Raw genomic sequence first — 17,936 nt, forward strand, 5'->3', positions numbered from 1 at the left:
CACCTTGCTGCTGTTGGCTGAGGTGGTGCCCTGCTGCCTCCTGAGCTGCCTGTCATCTGATGTGTTGCCTCATAGGGCCGGGTGGGAGGCAGGAGGAGTAGGGGTCCAAGCAGAGGAGGACACAGCAGGCTTTTCTGCCGCTCTCTACAGGTTGCGTACTTCCAGAGTGCCCTGGACAAGCTCAATGAAGCCATCAAGTTGGCCAAGGTAAAGCTGAGGAGGGCGTGGCTGCTCCTCCTTGAGGCTATAGGAGCAAGCCTGGTGGGACTGAGGAGGTGTCCTGGTGCCAGCCTTGGTTGGTGCTGAGGCCCCACCCGTGTTCCTAACCCCACAGGGCCAGCCTGACACTGTGCAAGATGCGCTTCGCTTCACTATGGATGTCATTGGGGGAAAGTGAGTCTGGGGGGTTGGTCCTGGTTTCCTCTTTTTTTAAAGGGTCTTGTGCCTCTGCTGACATCTTTGGGAGGAAGCTTCCAGTGCCAGAGAGCAGTGTCCCACATGGGAAGTAGGTCCTGGATTCCCGCTGACACCCTGTGACTGCCCGCTCCTGACCCCCAGGTACAATTCAGCCAAGAAGGACAATGACTTCATCTACCACGACGCTGTCCCAGCATTGGACACTCTTCAGCCTGTAAAAGGTCGGGAAGCCAAGAGGTGGGGGCAGGAGTGATGCTGGGGTGGGGACAGGACACAGGAGGCTACCTCCAGGACTCTTTGTGGGCCTGATCCCCACAATTCCCACACCCTCAGGAGCCCCCTTGGTGAAGCCCTTGCCAGTGAACCCCACAGATCCAGCTGTTACGGGCCCTGACATCTTTGCCAAACTGGTACCCATGGCTGCCCATGAGGCCTCGTCACTGTACAGGTGGGTGGAGGGTGGCACAGAGGGAGTGGGGTGTCCCAAGATGTGGGTCTCCAGCAAATGCTCTGTTGCTTCTGCAGCGAGGAGAAGGCCAAGCTGCTTCGGGAGATGATGGCCAAGATTGAGGACAAGAATGAGGTCCTGGAGTGAGTGTGGGACTCAGGCCAGGAGGCAGAGGCGGGAGGCACTTCCCAGGCTCTGAGGGCCCCAGGCCTGCCTGTGCTGGGAGAAGAATGAAATTTCTGTTCCGAACAGCTTCTCCAAGACTGCCTTCCTGCCCAGGGTGATGGGGCTAGTGTGGAAGGCAGGAGTCATGTCTTGGGAGGAGGAGGTACTTCTGTTCCACTGTTTCCAGCAGTGCCCTGGGCATGTTCTGTGGGTCCAGGCCAGACCTGGTGGTAGGGGTCCAAGGTCCGATTTGCTCTATACTGAGACTGCAGACTCAGTGGTGAGGCTCTCCCTAGAAGCTCCTTTGACGTGGTCAGAGTTGGGTTAGCAGCCACCTGGCCCTGTTGCCCCCCACAGCCAGTTCATGGACTCAATGCAGTTGGATCCCGAGACCGTGGACAACCTTGATGCCTACAGTCACATCCCACCCCAGCTCATGGAGAAGTGTGCGGCCCTCAGTGTCCGGCCGGACACTGTCAAGAACCTCGTCCAATCCATGCAAGGTGAGTGAGGGGCAGAGCAAGCAGGTGGAGGTCATCTGCTGTGGCCTCCTCCGTGTCCCAGGTCACTGAGGATGGAGGCTGCACCCCTCTAGGCCCTGGCTCAGGCATCCACATCCACTCCTTTGGATCAGCGTACCTTGTGCACCCTGCATCTGTGGAGCTCAGTGTGCGCTGGGCCTCACTCAAGCCCTGACCTGAAGGGGCCGTTGTCTCTCTGGGGAGGGGCCTATGGGTGCGCAGTTGGCCTGCCTCAGGGGCGCCTACAATCCACCCCCACAGTGCTGTCGGGCGTGTTTACGGATGTGGAAGCCTCCCTGAAGGACATCAGAGACCTGCTGGAGGAGGATGAACTGCTAGAGCAGAAGTTCCAGGAGGCAGTGGGCCAGGCTGGGGCCATCTCCGCCGCCATCTCTGCAGTCTCCAAGGCTGAATTGGCCGAGGTGAGGCGAGAATGGGCCAAGTACATGGAAGTCCACGAGAAGGCCTCCTTCACCAACAGTGAGCTGCACCGTGCCATGAACCTGCACGTCAGCAACCTGCGCCTCCTCAGCGGGCCACTGGACCAGGTCCGGGCTGCCCTGCCCACACCGGCCCTCACCCCAGGTGAGCCCTGCCTGACCCCATGGGGATACTTGAGCTGGGGGTTTCTGTGGCCTAACTGACTGCTGCTGCCCATAGAGGACAAGGCCGTGCTGCAGAACCTAAAGCGCATCCTGGCCAAGGTGCAGGAGATGCGGGACCAGCGTGTGTCCCTGGAGCAGCAGCTGCGTGAGCTTATCCAGAAGGATGACATCACTGCCTCGCTGGTCACCACAGACCACTCAGAGATGAAGGTGGGCTGGTTGCGTGGGGTGGAGGGGCTCTGGCTTTGGGCTCCACCCTTAGGACTTGAGGCCCTGAGTGTCACCCCCACCCCTCCCTCAGAAGCTATTTGAGGAGCAGCTGAAGAAGTACGATCAGCTGAAGGTGTACCTGGAGCAGAACTTGGCAGCCCAGGACCGCATCCTCCGCGCGCTAACAGAAGCCAATGTGCAGTACGCGGCCGTGCGGCGGGTGCTCAGTGACCTGGACCAAAAGTCAGTGCCCAGCCCTCTGCTCTTGTCCGGAGCCACCTGGTGTCTGCCCCTGTGGTTCACCTGGTGCTGGCCCTTCTGCTTACCAGGTGGAACTCCACGTTGCAGACCTTGGTGGCCTCATATGAAGCCTATGAGGACCTGATGAAGAAGTCTCAGGAGGGCAGGGACTTCTATGCAGACCTGGAGAGCAAGGTGGCCGCTCTGCTGGAGTGCACGCAGTCCACCTGCCAGGCCCGAGAAGCTGCCCGCCAGCAGCTCCTGGACAGGTGGGTGGGACCCTGAGGCTGTGGTGCGGCTCGGGTCCAGACAGGCTGGGCTGATGGGGTCCTGTCCCACAGGGAGCTGAAGAAGAAGCCGCCGCCACGGCCCACGGCCCCAAAGCCGCTGCTGCCCCGCAGGGAGGAGAGTGAGGCAGTGGAGGCAGGAGACCCCCCGGAGGAGCTACGCAGTCTGCCCCCTGACATGGTGGCTGCTCCACGACCGCCCGACGCCTTCCTGGGAACTGCCACCCCACTCCACTTTCCTCCCAGCCCCTTCCCCAGCTCCACAGGTCCAGGACCCCACTACCTCTCAGGCCCGATGCCCCCTGGTACCTACTCAGGCCCCACACAGCTGATGCAGCCCAGGGCCCCAGGGCCCTCTGCAATGCCCGTGGCACCTGGGCCTGCCCTCTACCCAGCCCCTGCCTACACCCCAGAGCTGGGCCTTGTGCCCCGATCCTCCCCGCAGCATGGTGTGGTGAGCAGTCCCTATCGGGGGGTAGGACCAGCCCCACCAGTTGCAGGTCTGCCCTCGGCTCCACCTCAATTCTCCGGCCCTGAGTTGGCCATGGGGGTTCGGCCAGCCACCACCACAGTAGACAGCATCCAGGCCCCTATCTCCAGCCACATGGCCCCACGGCCAAACCCCACCCCTACTCCTCCCCAGCCCTGCTTCCCAGTGCCCCCACCACAGCCACTGCCCACGCCTTACACCTACCCAGTAGGAGCCAAGCAACCCATCCCAGCCCAGCACCACTTCTCTCCTGGGATCCCCACAGGTTTTCCAGCCCCGAGGATTGGGCCCCGGCCCCAGCCCCAGCCCCAGCCCCAGCCCCAGCCCCATCCTTCCCAAGCCTTTGGGCCTCAGCCCCCACAGCAGCCCCTTCCACTTCAGCATCCGCACCTCTTCCCACCCCAGGCCCCAGGACTCCTACCTCCACAACCCCCTTACACCTATGCCCCTCAACCTGGGGTCCTGGGGCAGCCGCCACCCCCCCTGCACACCCAGCTCTACCCAGGTCCTGCTCAAGATACTCTGCCACCCCACTCGGGGGCTCTGCCTTTCCCTAGCCCTGGGCCCCCTCGGCCTCCCCATCCCCCACTGGCCTATGGTCCTGCCCCTTCTGCCAGACCCATGGGCCCCCAGGCAGCCCCTCTTACCATCCGAGGCCCCCTTCCTGCTGGCCAGCCCACCCCTAGTCCCCACCTGGTGCCTTCACCTGCCCCATCTCCAGGGCCTGGCCCAGTACCCCCTCGGCCCCCAGCAGCAGAACCACCCCCTTGCCTGCGCCGAGGCGCTACAGCTGCAGACCTGCTCTCCTCCAGCCCAGAGAGCCAGCATGGCAGCACTCAGCCTCCTGGGGGTGGGCAGCCCCTGCTGCAGCCTACCAAGGTGGATGCAGCTGAGGGCCGTAAGCCGCAGGCCCTGCGGTTAATCGAGCAAGACCCCTACGAGCATCCTGAGAGGCTGCGGCAGTTGCAGCAGGAGCTAGAGGCCTTTCGGGGCCAGCTGGGGGACATGGGGGCTCTGGACACCATCTGGCGGGAGCTACAAGATGCACAGGAACACGATGCCCGAGGCCGTTCCATCGCCATCGCCCGCTGCTACTCACTGAAGAACCGGCACCAGGATGTCATGCCCTATGACAGTAACCGTGTGGTGCTGCGCTCAGGCAAGGATGATTACATCAATGCCAGCTGCGTGGAGGGGCTCTCGCCGTACTGCCCCCCCTTAGTGGCCACCCAGGCCCCACTGCCTGGCACAGCTGCTGACTTCTGGCTCATGGTACATGAGCAGAAAGTGTCAGTCATTGTCATGCTGGTTTCTGAGGCTGAGATGGAGAAGGTGAGAGGGGTAGAGTGGGTGCCCACGAGGGTGGTGTGGGGTGGCAGGGCAGGGCACCTGGAAAACCAGCCCTGTCTTGGCCTGTTTGTCCCTCAGCAAAAAGTGGCACGCTACTTCCCCACCGAGAGGGGCCAGCCCATGGTACATGGTGCTTTGAGCCTGGCACTGAGCAGCGTCCGCAGCACTGAAACCCATGTGGAGCGTGTGCTGAGCCTACAGTTCCGAGACCAGAGCCTGAAGCGCTCTCTTGTGCACCTCCACTTCCCCACTTGGCCTGAGTTGTGCGTCCACTGCTCTGGATGGTGGTTGGGGGTCTGGGGGAACTATCCAGTCCTTGGTGCTGGGAAGGGTACAGGCCTCAGATCAGGCCTGGCTCATAGGCTCTTCCCTGCCCCATCCTGTCCCACAGAGGCCTGCCTGACAGCCCCAGCAACTTGCTGCGCTTCATCCAGGAGGTGCACGCACATTACCTGCATCAGCGGCCGTTGCACACGCCCATCGTCGTGCACTGCAGGTAGAGGGTGGGCCTGAGGGTTCCTCCTCCACGGGCTCTTGGACTGGCCTCATACTCCTTTCTTGGCACAGCTCTGGTGTGGGCCGCACGGGAGCCTTCGCGCTGCTCTATGCAGCCGTGCAGGAGGTGGAGGCTGGGAACGGGATCCCCGAGCTGCCTCAGCTGGTGCGGCGCATGCGGCAGCAGAGGAAGCACATGCTGCAGGAGAAGGTGAGGGAGGATATGGGCAGGTGGGCTGGGCTGGGCCTTCTGTTGCAGGGTGACGGCCCCTGCCCAGCTGACCCAGCCAAATGCACCTGTGCAGCTGCACCTCAGGTTCTGCTATGAGGCAGTGGCGAGACATGTGGAGCAGGTCCTGCAGCGCCACGGTGTGCCCCCTCCATGCAAACCCTTGGCCAGCGCAAGCATCAGCCAGAAGGTGAGGAAGGTTCCCTGGAAGCTGTTGGGATGGCCACAGCCTTGGGACTCCCTCTTCTCACCCACTCTTGTCTTCTCAGAACCACCTTCCTCAGGACTCCCAGGACCTGGTCCTTGGTGGGGACGTGCCCATCAGCTCCATCCAGGCCACCATTGCCAAGCTGAGCATCCGGCCTCCTGGGGGGTTGGAGTCCCTGGCTGCCAGCTTGCCAGGCCCGGCAGAGCCCCCAGGCCTGCTGCCAGCCAGCCTCCCGGAGTCTACCCCAATCCCATCTTCCTCCCCACCCCCGCTTTCCTCCCCCCTGCCTGAGGCTCCCCAGCCTGAGGAGGAGCCGCCAGTGCCTGAAGCCCCCAGCTCAGGGCCCCCCTCCTCCTCCCTGGAGCTGCTGGCCTCCTTGACCCCAGAGGCCTTCTCCCTGGACAGCTCCCTGCGAGGCAAGCAGCGGATGAGCAAGCAGAACTTTCTGCAGGCCCATAACGGGCAGGGGCTTCGGGCCACCCGGCCCTCTGATGACCCCCTCAGCCTTCTGGATCCACTGTGGACACTCAACAAGACCTGACCAGGTTTCCCCTACCTGGTCCTTACACTACATCATCATCTCTCATGTGCACCCACCCACACCTGGCAGAGCCTCTCCTCAGTGGGCACAGTCTCTTACTCCCATTCCTGCTGCCTTCAGCCCTGCCTGGCCCAGCCCACACCTCTGTGGGGTGGAGATGCACTGCAGGCTCTGGGTCAGGTTCTGCTCCTTTATGGAACCTGACATTTTTCAGCTCTTTGCTACTGAAATAATAAACCACCCTGTTCTGTGGCCCGTGTCTGAGTCTGCCCATTGCCGCCTCAGCTCTAGTAGCACAAGGAACTCAGCACCTTTCATGAATGACAGGATGGTACCAAACTGCCACACCACCAGGACAGTTTGTCAAGGGCCCCGCAGCTCTTGCTTGCTCATCCACCACCCTTGCACGCTATACGTTTCCTCAGCAGCTCTGTGGAGGATCCAGGCAGGGAGTGTGCACAATTCCAAGAGACACAAGTAGCTCCCAAAGTCCCTTAGAGATGTGGTTTTTTAAAAAAAGTTTAATAATTATTACAGTTAGGAGGCAGCGGCTGGAAGATATTCAGCTCCTTCCCCCAAGTCCAGGTCCAGTGCATTGGCCCCCACACAGCACCCCAGCCCCCTGCCTGGGCAGGGAGGCCCCACACTTAGTCCAGCTTCTCCAGCACAGAGGGCACATACACCAGGCTGAGCTCACTGCCAAAGTTGCAGACAATGGCAGCATTGTCCAGCACCAGGATCTGGCGGGCAGGCTGGGCCTCACTGTTCTTCCCCAGGTAGACTGTCTGTAACAGGTCCCCGTAGTTTAGGTCCCAAAAGGAGACACAGCCCTGGCCACCGGTCACCAGCAGGTTGTCTGAGATGACACCTAAGCTTGCACCACAGCCAAGGTCCTAGAGGCAAGGACATGACAAGCTCAGTCCTGAGTCCTTCCCTAAAATGCCAAAAATCCTATGACCCCACCCCCTGTACCTGCTGAATGGAGTAGAACTTGATGCCTGTGCTGCGGTCCCAGATGCTGATGAGGTCATCCAGGCCACTGCTGATGACGCAGGAGGTGGTACAGGTCAGGGAGGTGACATCCCCACGGTGAGCAAACATGTGGCTGACCCGGCTACCAGTCAGTACATCCCACAGGCAGATGGCCCCATCTTGTCCTCCACTGGCCAGTACCATGGTCTGGGGAAACAGGCCAGGGGAGCAGGGTCACCGCGGTGGAGTACCTCTGTCAGCCATCGTGTCCCTGTGCCCTGGTGGGTGGGACCCTTACTCTGCTTCCTGGAAGGCCCCTGGGAACCAGCTCCCAGGAGTCAGCAAACGTGGACCATAGGCCTGGCTCTGTACTCCCCTACCCTACCCTACCCACAGCCTGCTGCGGGCCCCTCACCTGGTCGATGTACACAGTCGTGATGGCCCCTGAGTGGCCCTGCAGGGTGAAGAGGCAGCACGAGTCCTCCAGACGGAACACCTGGGACAGGGATGGGCCTCAGGTTCTGGCCTCTGGGATTTTCCAAGTCATGCTTTGCCCGGCAAATGCCCTCCATCCTTCACCAGAACTCCACCAGCCTCTCCCTGGCGAATGCACCAGGCTCCCACCCCGTGCCAGGCCACTCCAGCACCCAAGATAAGAGACAATACTCACTCTCAGCGTGTGGTCTTGGCTCCCAGTCACCAAGCGCCCAGCAGCAGCTTTCAAGGCTGTGATGGGTTTTTGGTGTGCACAGGGCACTGTGTGGGTCAGGTGACAGGCCACTGTGTCACTGCTGCTGTACATTGCAGAAGCAGGGGAACTGCCCCGCCCTGAGGTCCCTGAGGACAAATGGCCAAGTGAAGGATCTCTGAGAAGGCAACGGGCAGATGGCCCCTGTACATCCCACCAAGTGTTAACACCTGCCCGCCCAGGCCCTCCGACCTCTAAACTGCAGGGGGCTGAGGGCAGTGTGGGTCTCCAAGGAGAAGAAATCAAGGGAACCGTTGAGCCTCGCAGCCACAATCCTGGAAGAGAAAAACAGCTGCCAGGAGCCTCTCCCTCAGAGCCCCAGCCCTGGGGCCGAGCATGTGGGCACGAGAGAGAAAAAGGGCCAGTTCAAGAAGGGACAGGAGGAACATGGCCAAAAAGCAAGCACATGGTGCTAGAACCAATGCTGGAGCCAGAGGGCAACTCCAAATATTAAGTTCCTTGTGCCTCAGTTTCTTCGTCTGTAAAATGGGGATGAGAGTACCCACCTGACAGGATGGTCATGAGAATCAAATGGGCTGACGTGTAAGTACCTGGTGAACATCACGTAAGCTTGTAAATTAAAACACAAAAACAAGTGGAGAGCTCCATGCAGCCTGGAGCTGAAGGGAAGGCTGCTGAGGGAAAACGGGAGGCAGGGTGGGCTGTGCTAGGCGCTGGGGAAGCCTGCCTTCTCCATCACACAGAAGCAGCTTCAACCCAAGCACAGCCTACACCAATTCCTTTTTCCACAAAGAAACAAAGATCTTCTCTGCTTCCCACAATTCGTAGGTACAGTCTGACAGGCAGGGATGGGTAAATTTGCCCAGTAACCCCAAAGCCTTAAAGCACGTGGGGTTCAAAATCTTACGGCAGCAAAAGGCAATGGGTGTCTACAACCTCTGCCCATGAATTTGAAGGGCCCACACCAGACCTGGGCAAGCCAGTGTATGCCTGGAAGTCGGACAAGGAGAGACTCCAGTCACCAGGAACCCTGAGGGTCAGGCTGCGACACTGGGGCTCTTCTTAAAGCTAAAATAGGCAGCAAAAGAAAATTGCCAAGGAGCATGGAAGAACCTGGTGAACTTGGCCAGGCTGGAGGGGAAGATGTTGGCTGAGGCCTGTGTAGAACCTGAGGTGACAGGAATGGCGGCAGCAGCCACTGGCAGAAATCAACAACACTAAGGGCAAGGGATGCCTGCTCCCCAAGGAAAAACAAAGGTTCCAGCTCTAGCTTAGATGATGTTGCCACCAACAGTCAAGGGGACTTGAAGGAGGAGCCAGCGTGGGGCAGCCAGGGGAAGATGTTTGGCAGAAGGCACCTGGCCATGGGTGGAGACCCAGGTTCACCAGCTCAGAGGTGGGAGCCAGCCCGGGTGGCTGAGACTCCCAAGGGAGTGTGTGTGTGTGGATGGAGCCCGGGGGATGCCCACAGTCAGCAGGCTTGCTGAGGGCAAGCGCAACAGGAGCAGGGAGAGAGCAGAGAACAGAGAACGGCCCCCAGCGGCCAAGAAGAGACAGTTCTGTAAGCACCTTTTCCATAACTAAAAATGCAACCAAGATACCCCAAAGGCTCAATATTGACAAGCTTACAGAGAAACTGGCTTCACTGAGAAGGGCGAGAAAGTACAAGAGTTTCTCACTCCCCACCGTCACAGTGCTTAAGACCCTGGGAGCTCACCGCGTGCCAGGCCCTATTCCCAGCACTTCACACCCCTAACACTTTTAGTCGTCACCCTCCCATCCACGTGGACTGCCCTCTGCTCACAGGTGTGGGGCTGGACACCAAGAAGGTCAATCGAGTCAGTACAGCAGTGGAAGGGAGGCAGGACTCAAGACTCGGAGAGTATGGCCTGGCCACCAAAAGGCTGGGAACATCTGGGGCTGAGGCAGGCCAGCTCACCTTTTGTCCAGGAAGACCAGAGCGGTGATGCCTGAGGAGACCTCCTCGCTGCTGCAGCACAGCACTCCTTCAATGGCGTCCCACACCTGCGAGTCCAGAGGCTGTGAGCACCTGCCGGCCGGGCGGCCGGGAAGGCCACAATCCCCGGGGCGGACAGTCCCTCGGCCCACCTCCAGCCCCTCTGCCCACCTCCAGCCGGCCGCTGCTCCTCCCCACCACGATGAGACCGCCCTGCAGCTCCAAGCTCCAGATGGAACCCTCCGCGCTGGGGGCCCAGGCGAGGGAAGGGGAGCCCTTCTCAGGGGAGCCACCCTCGTCCTCAGGGGCCTTGGGTAGCACCGGCCCAGGCGAGGGTGGGCGCAGGGCTGGCGTGCAGACGGCCACCAGCCCCTCCTCCTGGTACACCCGCTGCACCAGGCGGCTGAAGTCATAGCCTGGGGAGTCCCGAGTGCGGCCACAGACCGCCCGGTGCCGGGGCTCGGGCTGAGTGGGCTCTGAGGGCTGTGGTTGTGCCGAAAAGTTGGTGTCGATTAAGCAGGTGAGGTCAGGCTGGTCCCCGAAGAGGGAAGGCGGCGGAGGGCCCCTGGGGTGGTGTCTCAGGGGAGGGCTGTCCCCAGGCTCCTCTGGGCCAGCCTTCCCACCATCTGAAAGTCGTTCCCAGCTCTCCTGAGCCTCAAGCCCGCTGCCCACGCCACTGTCCCGGCGCTGCCTGCTGGGGGCCAGGAGGGCGGAGTGAGAGGGGGTGGGAGCTGAGACGGGGCCGGGAGGGGGTGAAGGGGGTGGGAGGTGATGGGAGGGTGCCTGGATGGGTTGGGGGGATATGTGAGAAGGAGAAAGGAGAAAATACGTGGGAAGGAGAAAGCGGGGGATAAGTGGGAAGCAGAAAGTGGCAGGGGGGTAGGGGGAATAAGTGGGAAGGAGAAAGGAGGGGGGAATAAGTGGGAAGGAGAAAGGAGGGGGGAATAAGTGGGAAGGAGAAAGGAGGGGGAATAAGTGGGAAGGAGAAAGGAGGGGGGAATAAGTGGAAAGGAGAAAGGAAGGGTGAGTAAGTGGGAAGGAGAAAGGAGGGGTGAATAAGTGGGAAGGAGAAAGGAGGGGGGAATAAGTGGGAAGGAGAAAGGAGGGGGAATATAAGGCAGCGGTGGAGTGAGAGGGTTTGGGGTGGCACGGAGGAGGAGAGGGCAGCCGCACCTACCCCGGGCGCGGGATGCGCGTGAGACAGTCCCCGGTCTGCGCGTCCCACACGCAGACGTGGCCCGCCAGGCAACAGCTCACCAGCAGCATGCCGTCGCTGGCCAGGCACTCGATGTCCTATGGGAGTGTGCAGTGTTGGTGCGGGCCAGGGCCTGGCCCTCACCTTCCCCGCCTGCGCCCCCACTCACCATGAGGTGGCCACGCAGCACCAGCGGAACGATCTCTGTCTCGGGCGGTGCGTAGCCATAGTCATCACAGGGCAGCTCCCCACGCCTCCGCCGCCCCGGCCCACCGCCCGGCTGCCCGTAGTTGCGCGGGCACAGCACACGGTAAAGGCAGAGCAGCAACAGCACCAAAACGATGCCCGCAGCCAGGCCCAGTGCCGCCACCCTGCACAGGTGGGCGGACTATTGCGAGATGCACCCCCAAAGCCTATCCCTTCCTCCTCCCTCTCCCTGCTCTTCCCTATCCGTCCCCCTCCCTGCACTCCACCCCACCCCACCCAGCGGGCCTTACTTGTACAGCGTGACGTCTCCGTGGGCCTGTACCCCACCTGGGCCCTTGGGTCCCGCCTCCCAGTGCCCAGCCGGCACAGGCCCCGGCGGGGGCCAGGCATTACGGCCGTCCTGAGGGTGCCGACCCTCCAGGGCCTCCCTCGGGTTCAGGCGGAGCGTGACTGGGATGACAGGTAGCAGGCTAATGTACCTGGGTCCGGACAGTGGGCAGTCTCAGCGGGAGGCCTCCCAGCCAGTCTCCTCCCTCCTCCCCAGGCAGGGCTCAGCTCCAACAGCCAGACTCTCCCAGCATGGGGGTTGGGGACAGAGAGGTCCCTCCCCAGCCCAGCTTAGCAGTCAACCTTGCTGTCCCAGATACCAGCACCCAAGCAGCCCTTGTGGCCATGTGGGCTATCTCCCTCCCAACTCCTGGACAGGTGGGTGGGTCTCATTCTGCCAAGGGCTGGCAGCAACTGGTGACTCCTCAGAGCAACCTGGGACACTCTCAGGTTATGGCTGCCTAGAACACCAGTTCCCACCTCACAACCTTATGAATTATTTAATTATTAGCAGAATTCAAACCTGTGGGTCTCCTGCATCAGAGAACGGGGATGGTGGGCTAACACCATTGAGTGAGGAGGTGGCACCTGGCACAGCCCAGCTCACCTCTTGGCCAGCGTGATGTTGTAATAGCTGAAGAGTGTCGGCCAGTGGCGGAAGGACAATTTCCTCCAAAGTTCCTCATCCTCAGGCCCCCAGGTTACCTCTGGGACTGGGCTGTCATGGACAACCTCTGCCGGACCTCCACGCTCAGGTGGCTCGCCTGGCAACGTCTGGTTCTCAGGTAGCTTAGGGGCATCAGGTGGGAAGATGGAGAAGGCAGGGTCTGGGTGATTGGCAGGCAGCATGCCGCTAGGCACAGGCAGAGGAGCCAGGGCTCCCTCACCCAGTGGGCTCTGTTCCGTCACCTGGGCAGCGAGGTAGGTGCGCAGCCCTGCTGGGTCTGTGTACACCAGGATGCCAATCCAGACAACGGTGCCAGCCTGTAGGGGGGTGAGGGTACTCAGTGGGGCCCCTGGAGGAACGTGCCCTAATCCCCAGCAGCTTCAGCCCTCATGCTAGGAGGAAGGAGCACAGGGACCTGAGGCCTGGGGATGGAGAGAGGGCACAGGCCCATTCCATCCCTTCCTCCTGCCTCTCCAAGTCCTCCTGCCAACACTCGCCACATTTAGGGGCTGAATTTCCTGGCCTGGAAATACACTGAAGCACCCTGAGGTTTGACACAGAATGCCCCCGCCCCAATCTCCACCTCAGCTGGTGCCAGAAAACTACCATTCCTATGGTTAGCAAGGCCACGGCGCCAGCTGCCTGATCTGCTCCAGAGTCCCCAGTCCCAGGGGCCCTCAGCCTTCCTCTCATCTCAGTTCCACTCCCTGGGAGAGGCACTACTGCCCCAGAGCCAGCCCAGCCCGGCTGGTGACAGATTTTGCCCAGCACTTTCCAGCGTCTGCACACGATACAGCAGCTGATGAACCCGACCCAGGGAAATGTGGCCACAGGTGGGTCCATCTCAAAGCACTCGACTAGCAGGCTCCTGTCCTGGGCCACTCTGGGGAGAGGACGGCTCCTGTACCTGTGAGCCCTGGAGCTGCTTCTCCCACAGACAGGCTTGTCTCCTCAGAAGCCACCAGGGTCTGGGCAGGGAGGACACAACAGGCAGCTCCCCAGAGCCAGGCTTCCAGGGGCCACCGGGGCCTGAGGAGCACCCCTTGCCACTCTAAGGCCAAGTGCAGCACCACAAGGGGCCTGGAGCACTAAGAGGGCAACGCAGAGGTGGCAGGTACCATGATGAGGCGCTGTGCCAGACGGGTGCGGGCCAGGAAGTAGACGACACGCAGCCTCTTGGGGAGCCGCAGATTTCGGAAGGAAGATGGCTGCAACGTGATGGTGTGGGGTGTGGATGGCCGCACAGCCAGCTGCCGCTCATAGCGTGTTGGCTGCCCAACTGGCTTGGCTGAGGGCAGGCAGGCCTCAGGGGGCAGCCGCTTGTTCAGGTCTGCTAGCTGTTGGGGACACAGTGGTCAGGGCCTGAGTCCACTGTCCAGAGGCTGCCCTCACAGGACTGCTGCCCTGCCCAAGGTCTACACCCCTGTCACCCAGGGCTCCCTGAGGACAGCCAGGGCTGAGTTGGCGGGCAGGGCAGGGCTCAGCCCACTCCTACCTCCATCCGGCGAATGTCAATGGACAGGACAGTGGTGAAAAAAAGCATCTGAAGGAAGAAGTCAGACACCAGGCCCACCACGGCAAAGAGACAGAACTCCTGGAATCAGAGAACACGGGGGGGGGGGAGGTGGCGGGGGTGCTGTGACCTCACCTCTCCAGTCCTAGAGGAGCAGTGCCCAGACTGCAGCCACCTCAGAACCAGCAGGGCAGCTGATAGGGCACCAGCAGATAGGGCACAGCAGAGAGGAAGAAGAGATACTGGTTGGTCCTCAGCTCACACACCACCAGCAGATCATGCCATCTCCACCAGGGGGCAGCAGAAACCCTCACACTTTTTTCAGAAAGGGCTGAAAGTGGAGGGTACCCTCCCTGAATCTTCCCATCCCCCTAGAGAGGACTGAAGGCCTGATCCAACCTGGAAATCTCTAAGCCCCACCAGCCTGCTCCCCAAAAAAGTCCTGCCCCACTAAGTCTCCACCCTGCTCACGCAACAGCAACCCAGCCAGAGCCCAGGCCTGATTCAGGGGCTCTCAGAAAGGTTCCCAGCCAGCAACTGCCCCAAAGCAATGAGAAGAAAGAGAGAGCCGGGCACGGTGGCTCAAGCCTGTAATCCCAGCACTTTCAGAGGCCGAGGTGGGTGGATCACAAGGTCAAGAGATCAAGACCATCCTGGTCAACATGGTGAAACCCCGTCTCTACTAAAAATACAAAAAATTAGCTGGGCATGGTTGCGCGTGCCTGTAATCCCAGCTACTCAGGAGGCAGGCAGAAGAATTGCCTGAACCCAGGAGGCGGAGGTTGCGGTGAGCTGAGATCGTGCCATTGCACTCCAGCCTGGGTAACAAGAGCGAAACTCCATCTCAAAAAAAAAAAAGAGAGAGATTAATTCTCCTCTAAAACTGAAAAAGGGTGAGCTCTCTGCTCCCCAAGCTGTCAGCAGACAGAATTTTCTGAGATGTCAGTGTTGAGACCTTTAGCACATCACCACAGTGCTACTCAGATCTGGGGTAAGACCATGGGGTGCAGATAGTGGCACAGTGGTGTCTCAGCTCTAACATCCCAAGATTGTGCCTTGTCCTGCAGACACTACTGTTTTTCCAGGAGAAAAAGCCCACAGCCCATCTGTTCTCTGCTCATCCCCATCCCTCAACTAGCCTGCCAGCCCTGGGGGAAGGACAGGGAGAAAAGATGGCATCCTCCCCTTCTCGCAGCTCCTCTTAGAATGGCTGGCATCAGTCTGGGGTTCCAGGTCAGTGTAGGGCCACCTCCACCTCTGCTCACAGCCCACAGCTGAGCAAGGGCACTTTGCCAAGAGCAGGGTCACTCTGGGCAATGGGAATTGGCCCTCTCACAGGTCAGGCCAGGCAAGGCCATGCGTCTGGGGACTGTAGCACCCATCAGGGCCAAGAGAGAAGACCAGAGGAAGGGTCTAGGGACCCCATGGTGCTTCTCCCTCAGAAATGGGAAACACATGTGACTGGAACGGCACAGCCTGTCCCCAGCTTCTGCCATGCCCTTGCAGCCTCCTCCTGCCACTTTGCTGAAGGGGAAGCAGGCAGGGAGGGGTAGGAAGAAAGGGTCAAGGGCAAAGCCTGCCTGGCACTCAATCTTGGAACCCAGCCAGGCTTTGCCAAGCAATTCTGAGCCAGGCATGCCAGGGGCCATCTGTGTGCTGCAGTTATCGGTTTGCCAGGCAAGGATGCCTGTGCTGGAAGACGGGGAGCACGGTGCCCATGGCTGCACAGCTGGGGAGCACAGGAGTTGCTTCCATGCTCATCCAGGTGGCAGGCCTTGGAGCCTTACCTGGATGGCGGGCACTAGGGTGAAGTAGCCAATAAGGATGATGCCCAGTTCCGTGGCCATGTTCTTCATGATGGACCAGCTCTCACTGCTTAGGCCTGCAGAGGGCAGCAACAGAGCACAGGGCAGCACATGGCTGCTGTCTGCAACATGACTCACATGACCTCATGGGCCTCGGAGTGGCAGAGGCATGGGGAGGGCTGCCAGCTGTCTGAAGCAGCCATTCCACCAAAGTACCCCAACCCTCAGGACCCTGCCAATGCCCGGACTCTAAGGTGCTGTCACCACCACACAGCTGCTACAGGGAACAGGGGGGTTCGCAGCTTGGAGTGTGCAGGGGAGAGCTATAACCATCAGAAGATGGAAGCAGCAGAGTGTGGAGACGAGAAAATGAACAAGGAAAGCCAAGTGCACCCCACTCCAACCACATCCCACCTCCGCATGTGGTTCTTGTCTGGTCTATATGGGCCAGTATGACAGTATGCCCACCAGCCACAGGGCAGAAACACTCGAGAGGTGGAAGAGCTGGTTGCGTTCTTCCTTAAGCCCCTTCCTGTGGTGAGCCCTGATCCCATGCTATCACACTGTTGCATGTCTAAGGCTCGGAGCTCCTACTGGGTAAGGACCATTTCGCCCCATCTCTTCCTAACTCCATATCTAGCACAGAGCCTGGCTTATCACAGAGGCTTACAGAGGTTTGCTGGATGAATGGACGACCTGCCTACAGCCTCGTTCCTCACAGACACAGGTGACAAGCAGGAAGAGGCTCAAGTGACCAGACCTCCAAGGCTAGGCTCTCCCTCTTCTCATTTTCCCTAGAACCCCCGATCCTCAGCTTCTACCAGCAGGGCCAGAGGGGGCATTTCTGGCAGCTGTGAAGGCAGCAGATCCAGGGGCTTGGGCCTAGTGCGCTGGAGTGAGGCAGTAAGAGAAAATACTAGATGCTAAACTCCCCAGACAGAAAGCCACCACCAAACACAAGCCCCATCCACAGCGCTGAAGTGGCATGATCACGGCTCACTGCAGCTTTGACCTCCCAGCCTCAAGCAATCCTCCCACCTTAACCTCTTGAGTAGCTGGGACCACAGGTGCATGCCACTATGCCCTGCTAATTTTTGTATTTTTTGTAGAGATGGGGTTTCACCATGTTGCCCAGGCAGATCTCAAACTCCTGGGCTCAAGTGATCCACCTGCCTGAAGTGATCCACCTGCTTCAGCCTCCCAAAGTACTGGGATTACAGGTGTGAGCCACTATGCCCGGCCTGGTTTGCTTTTTTTGTTTATTTGGTTTTTTTTTTTGAGACAGAGTCTCGCTACGTTGCCAGGCTGGAGTGCAATGGCACAATCTCAGCTCACTGCAACCTCTGCCTCCCAGGTTCAAGAGATTCTCCTGCCTCAGACTCCTGAGTAGTTGGGACTACAGGCATGCACCACCATGCCCAGCTAATTTTAGTATTTTTTAGTAGAGACAAGGTGTGACCACGTTGGCCAGGATAGCCTTGATCTCCTGATCTATGATCCACTCGCCTCGGCCTCCCAAATTGCTAGGATTACAGGCGTGAGTGGTTTGCTTTCTTATTGATATATGAACCAGGACGAAGTACAGTCGAGTGGCCCCATGGCTCCTCAGGGCACACACTCAAGAGCTGCCAGGGCCCAGTGGCCCGCTGTGTATTATGCTGGAGGCAAGAGCAAGGGACATTTCAGAGGCTCCCTGTTTGCTCACAGAGCGTTAACAGCAAGAGGAACAGGCCCCTCTCCAGCCCCTCCTGTAGCCCCCTGCCCACTCTCCCACTGCATTACCTTGGGCGATCCGCAGCTTCACTTCCAGGTCTACCGGGGTTGAGACCACAGACTTGGTGAGCACCAACACATTCTCTAACCCAATAACCACCACAAGGTAGGGGAAAATCTCGCTGGGGACAGAAAAGGAAAAAGTGAGGGACAGTGTTGTGGTGGTTCTCAACAGGCTTTGCCCTCGGGAAGGCTGTGGGTTTCCAGCCTCTCACAGAGGCTGCGGAGTGACTGCCACAAGCACTGGGCAGAAACCCTCCCCTGTCCACCTCACCCAACAAGGCCTGCATCTACACAGCGCTCAGCTTTCAGGCAGGCTCCAGAGCCTTGCCAAGGGGCCAGCAGCCGTCCTGTCTCTAGCCATCCGGCACAGGAGGGCTGTGCAGCGCCACCGCTAGACCATACTTCTCTTGGCCCTTCCCAGGAGAAGACTGCTGGCTTAAGACAATGACTGCTGCCAAGACCCACACCAGAAACTCTGGGCTGACCCATCACAGCTAAATGAAAGGAGATGAAGCCACCCTGAAGGCCCACTCACCTTTGTTGAGATGCTGTGTCTGAAGAAGAGCAACCGTTCCCACAGAAAGCTCTACCAGCTGTCTGAG

General features: G+C 59.8%; 2 protein-coding genes across 14 annotated transcripts in view; one reads left to right on the forward strand and one right to left on the reverse strand.

The window, feature by feature from the left end:
• Positions 1–6,458, forward strand: part of PTPN23 (protein tyrosine phosphatase non-receptor type 23) — a 32,107-nt gene extending 25,649 nt beyond the window's left edge. For all 3 annotated transcript variants that reach the window (XM_035275203.3, XM_054245565.2, XM_035275206.3), the window contains 16 exons: positions 151–207; positions 335–393; positions 559–638; positions 751–865; positions 943–1,008; positions 1,388–1,533; positions 1,813–2,136; positions 2,212–2,366; positions 2,458–2,609; positions 2,696–2,875; positions 2,948–4,715; positions 4,812–4,996; positions 5,125–5,229; positions 5,301–5,439; positions 5,534–5,647; positions 5,727–6,458. In XM_035275203.3, coding sequence (XP_035131094.1) covers positions 151–207; positions 335–393; positions 559–638; positions 751–865; positions 943–1,008; positions 1,388–1,533; positions 1,813–2,136; positions 2,212–2,366; positions 2,458–2,609; positions 2,696–2,875; positions 2,948–4,715; positions 4,812–4,996; positions 5,125–5,229; positions 5,301–5,439; positions 5,534–5,647; positions 5,727–6,206 — 4,125 coding nt within the window. In that variant the 3' untranslated portion in view covers positions 6,207–6,458. The remainder of the gene's footprint in view (positions 1–150; positions 208–334; positions 394–558; positions 639–750; positions 866–942; positions 1,009–1,387; positions 1,534–1,812; positions 2,137–2,211; positions 2,367–2,457; positions 2,610–2,695; positions 2,876–2,947; positions 4,716–4,811; positions 4,997–5,124; positions 5,230–5,300; positions 5,440–5,533; positions 5,648–5,726) is intronic.
• A 200-nt stretch (positions 6,459–6,658) lies between these two features.
• Positions 6,659–17,936, reverse strand: part of SCAP (SREBF chaperone) — a 60,829-nt gene continuing 49,551 nt past the window's right edge. For 6 of the 11 annotated variants that reach the window (XM_035275207.3, XM_078350660.1, XM_054245566.2 and 3 more), the window contains 15 exons: positions 17,341–17,453; positions 15,541–15,635; positions 13,736–13,834; positions 13,359–13,577; positions 12,181–12,557; positions 11,537–11,725; positions 11,209–11,410; positions 11,022–11,137; positions 10,016–10,538; positions 9,827–9,912; positions 8,119–8,201; positions 7,849–8,015; positions 7,594–7,674; positions 7,179–7,385; positions 6,659–7,099 (listed from right to left, as the gene is read on the reverse strand). In XM_035275207.3, coding sequence (XP_035131098.1) covers positions 6,854–7,099; positions 7,179–7,385; positions 7,594–7,674; positions 7,849–8,015; positions 8,119–8,201; positions 9,827–9,912; positions 10,016–10,538; positions 11,022–11,137; positions 11,209–11,410; positions 11,537–11,725; positions 12,181–12,557; positions 13,359–13,577; positions 13,736–13,834; positions 15,541–15,635; positions 17,341–17,453 — 2,803 coding nt within the window. In that variant the 3' untranslated portion in view covers positions 6,659–6,853. The remainder of the gene's footprint in view (positions 7,100–7,178; positions 7,386–7,593; positions 7,675–7,848; positions 8,016–8,118; positions 8,202–9,826; positions 9,913–10,015; positions 10,539–11,021; positions 11,138–11,208; positions 11,411–11,536; positions 11,726–12,180; positions 12,558–13,358; positions 13,578–13,735; positions 13,835–15,540; positions 15,636–17,340; positions 17,454–17,936) is intronic. The other 5 variants (XM_035275210.3, XM_078350664.1, XM_035275211.3 and 2 more) reach the window with 1 other exon arrangement.

Source organism: Callithrix jacchus, chromosome 15, assembly GCF_049354715.1.
Source record: "Callithrix jacchus isolate 240 chromosome 15, calJac240_pri, whole genome shotgun sequence".
Taxonomy (NCBI): domain Eukaryota; kingdom Metazoa; phylum Chordata; class Mammalia; order Primates; family Cebidae; genus Callithrix; species Callithrix jacchus.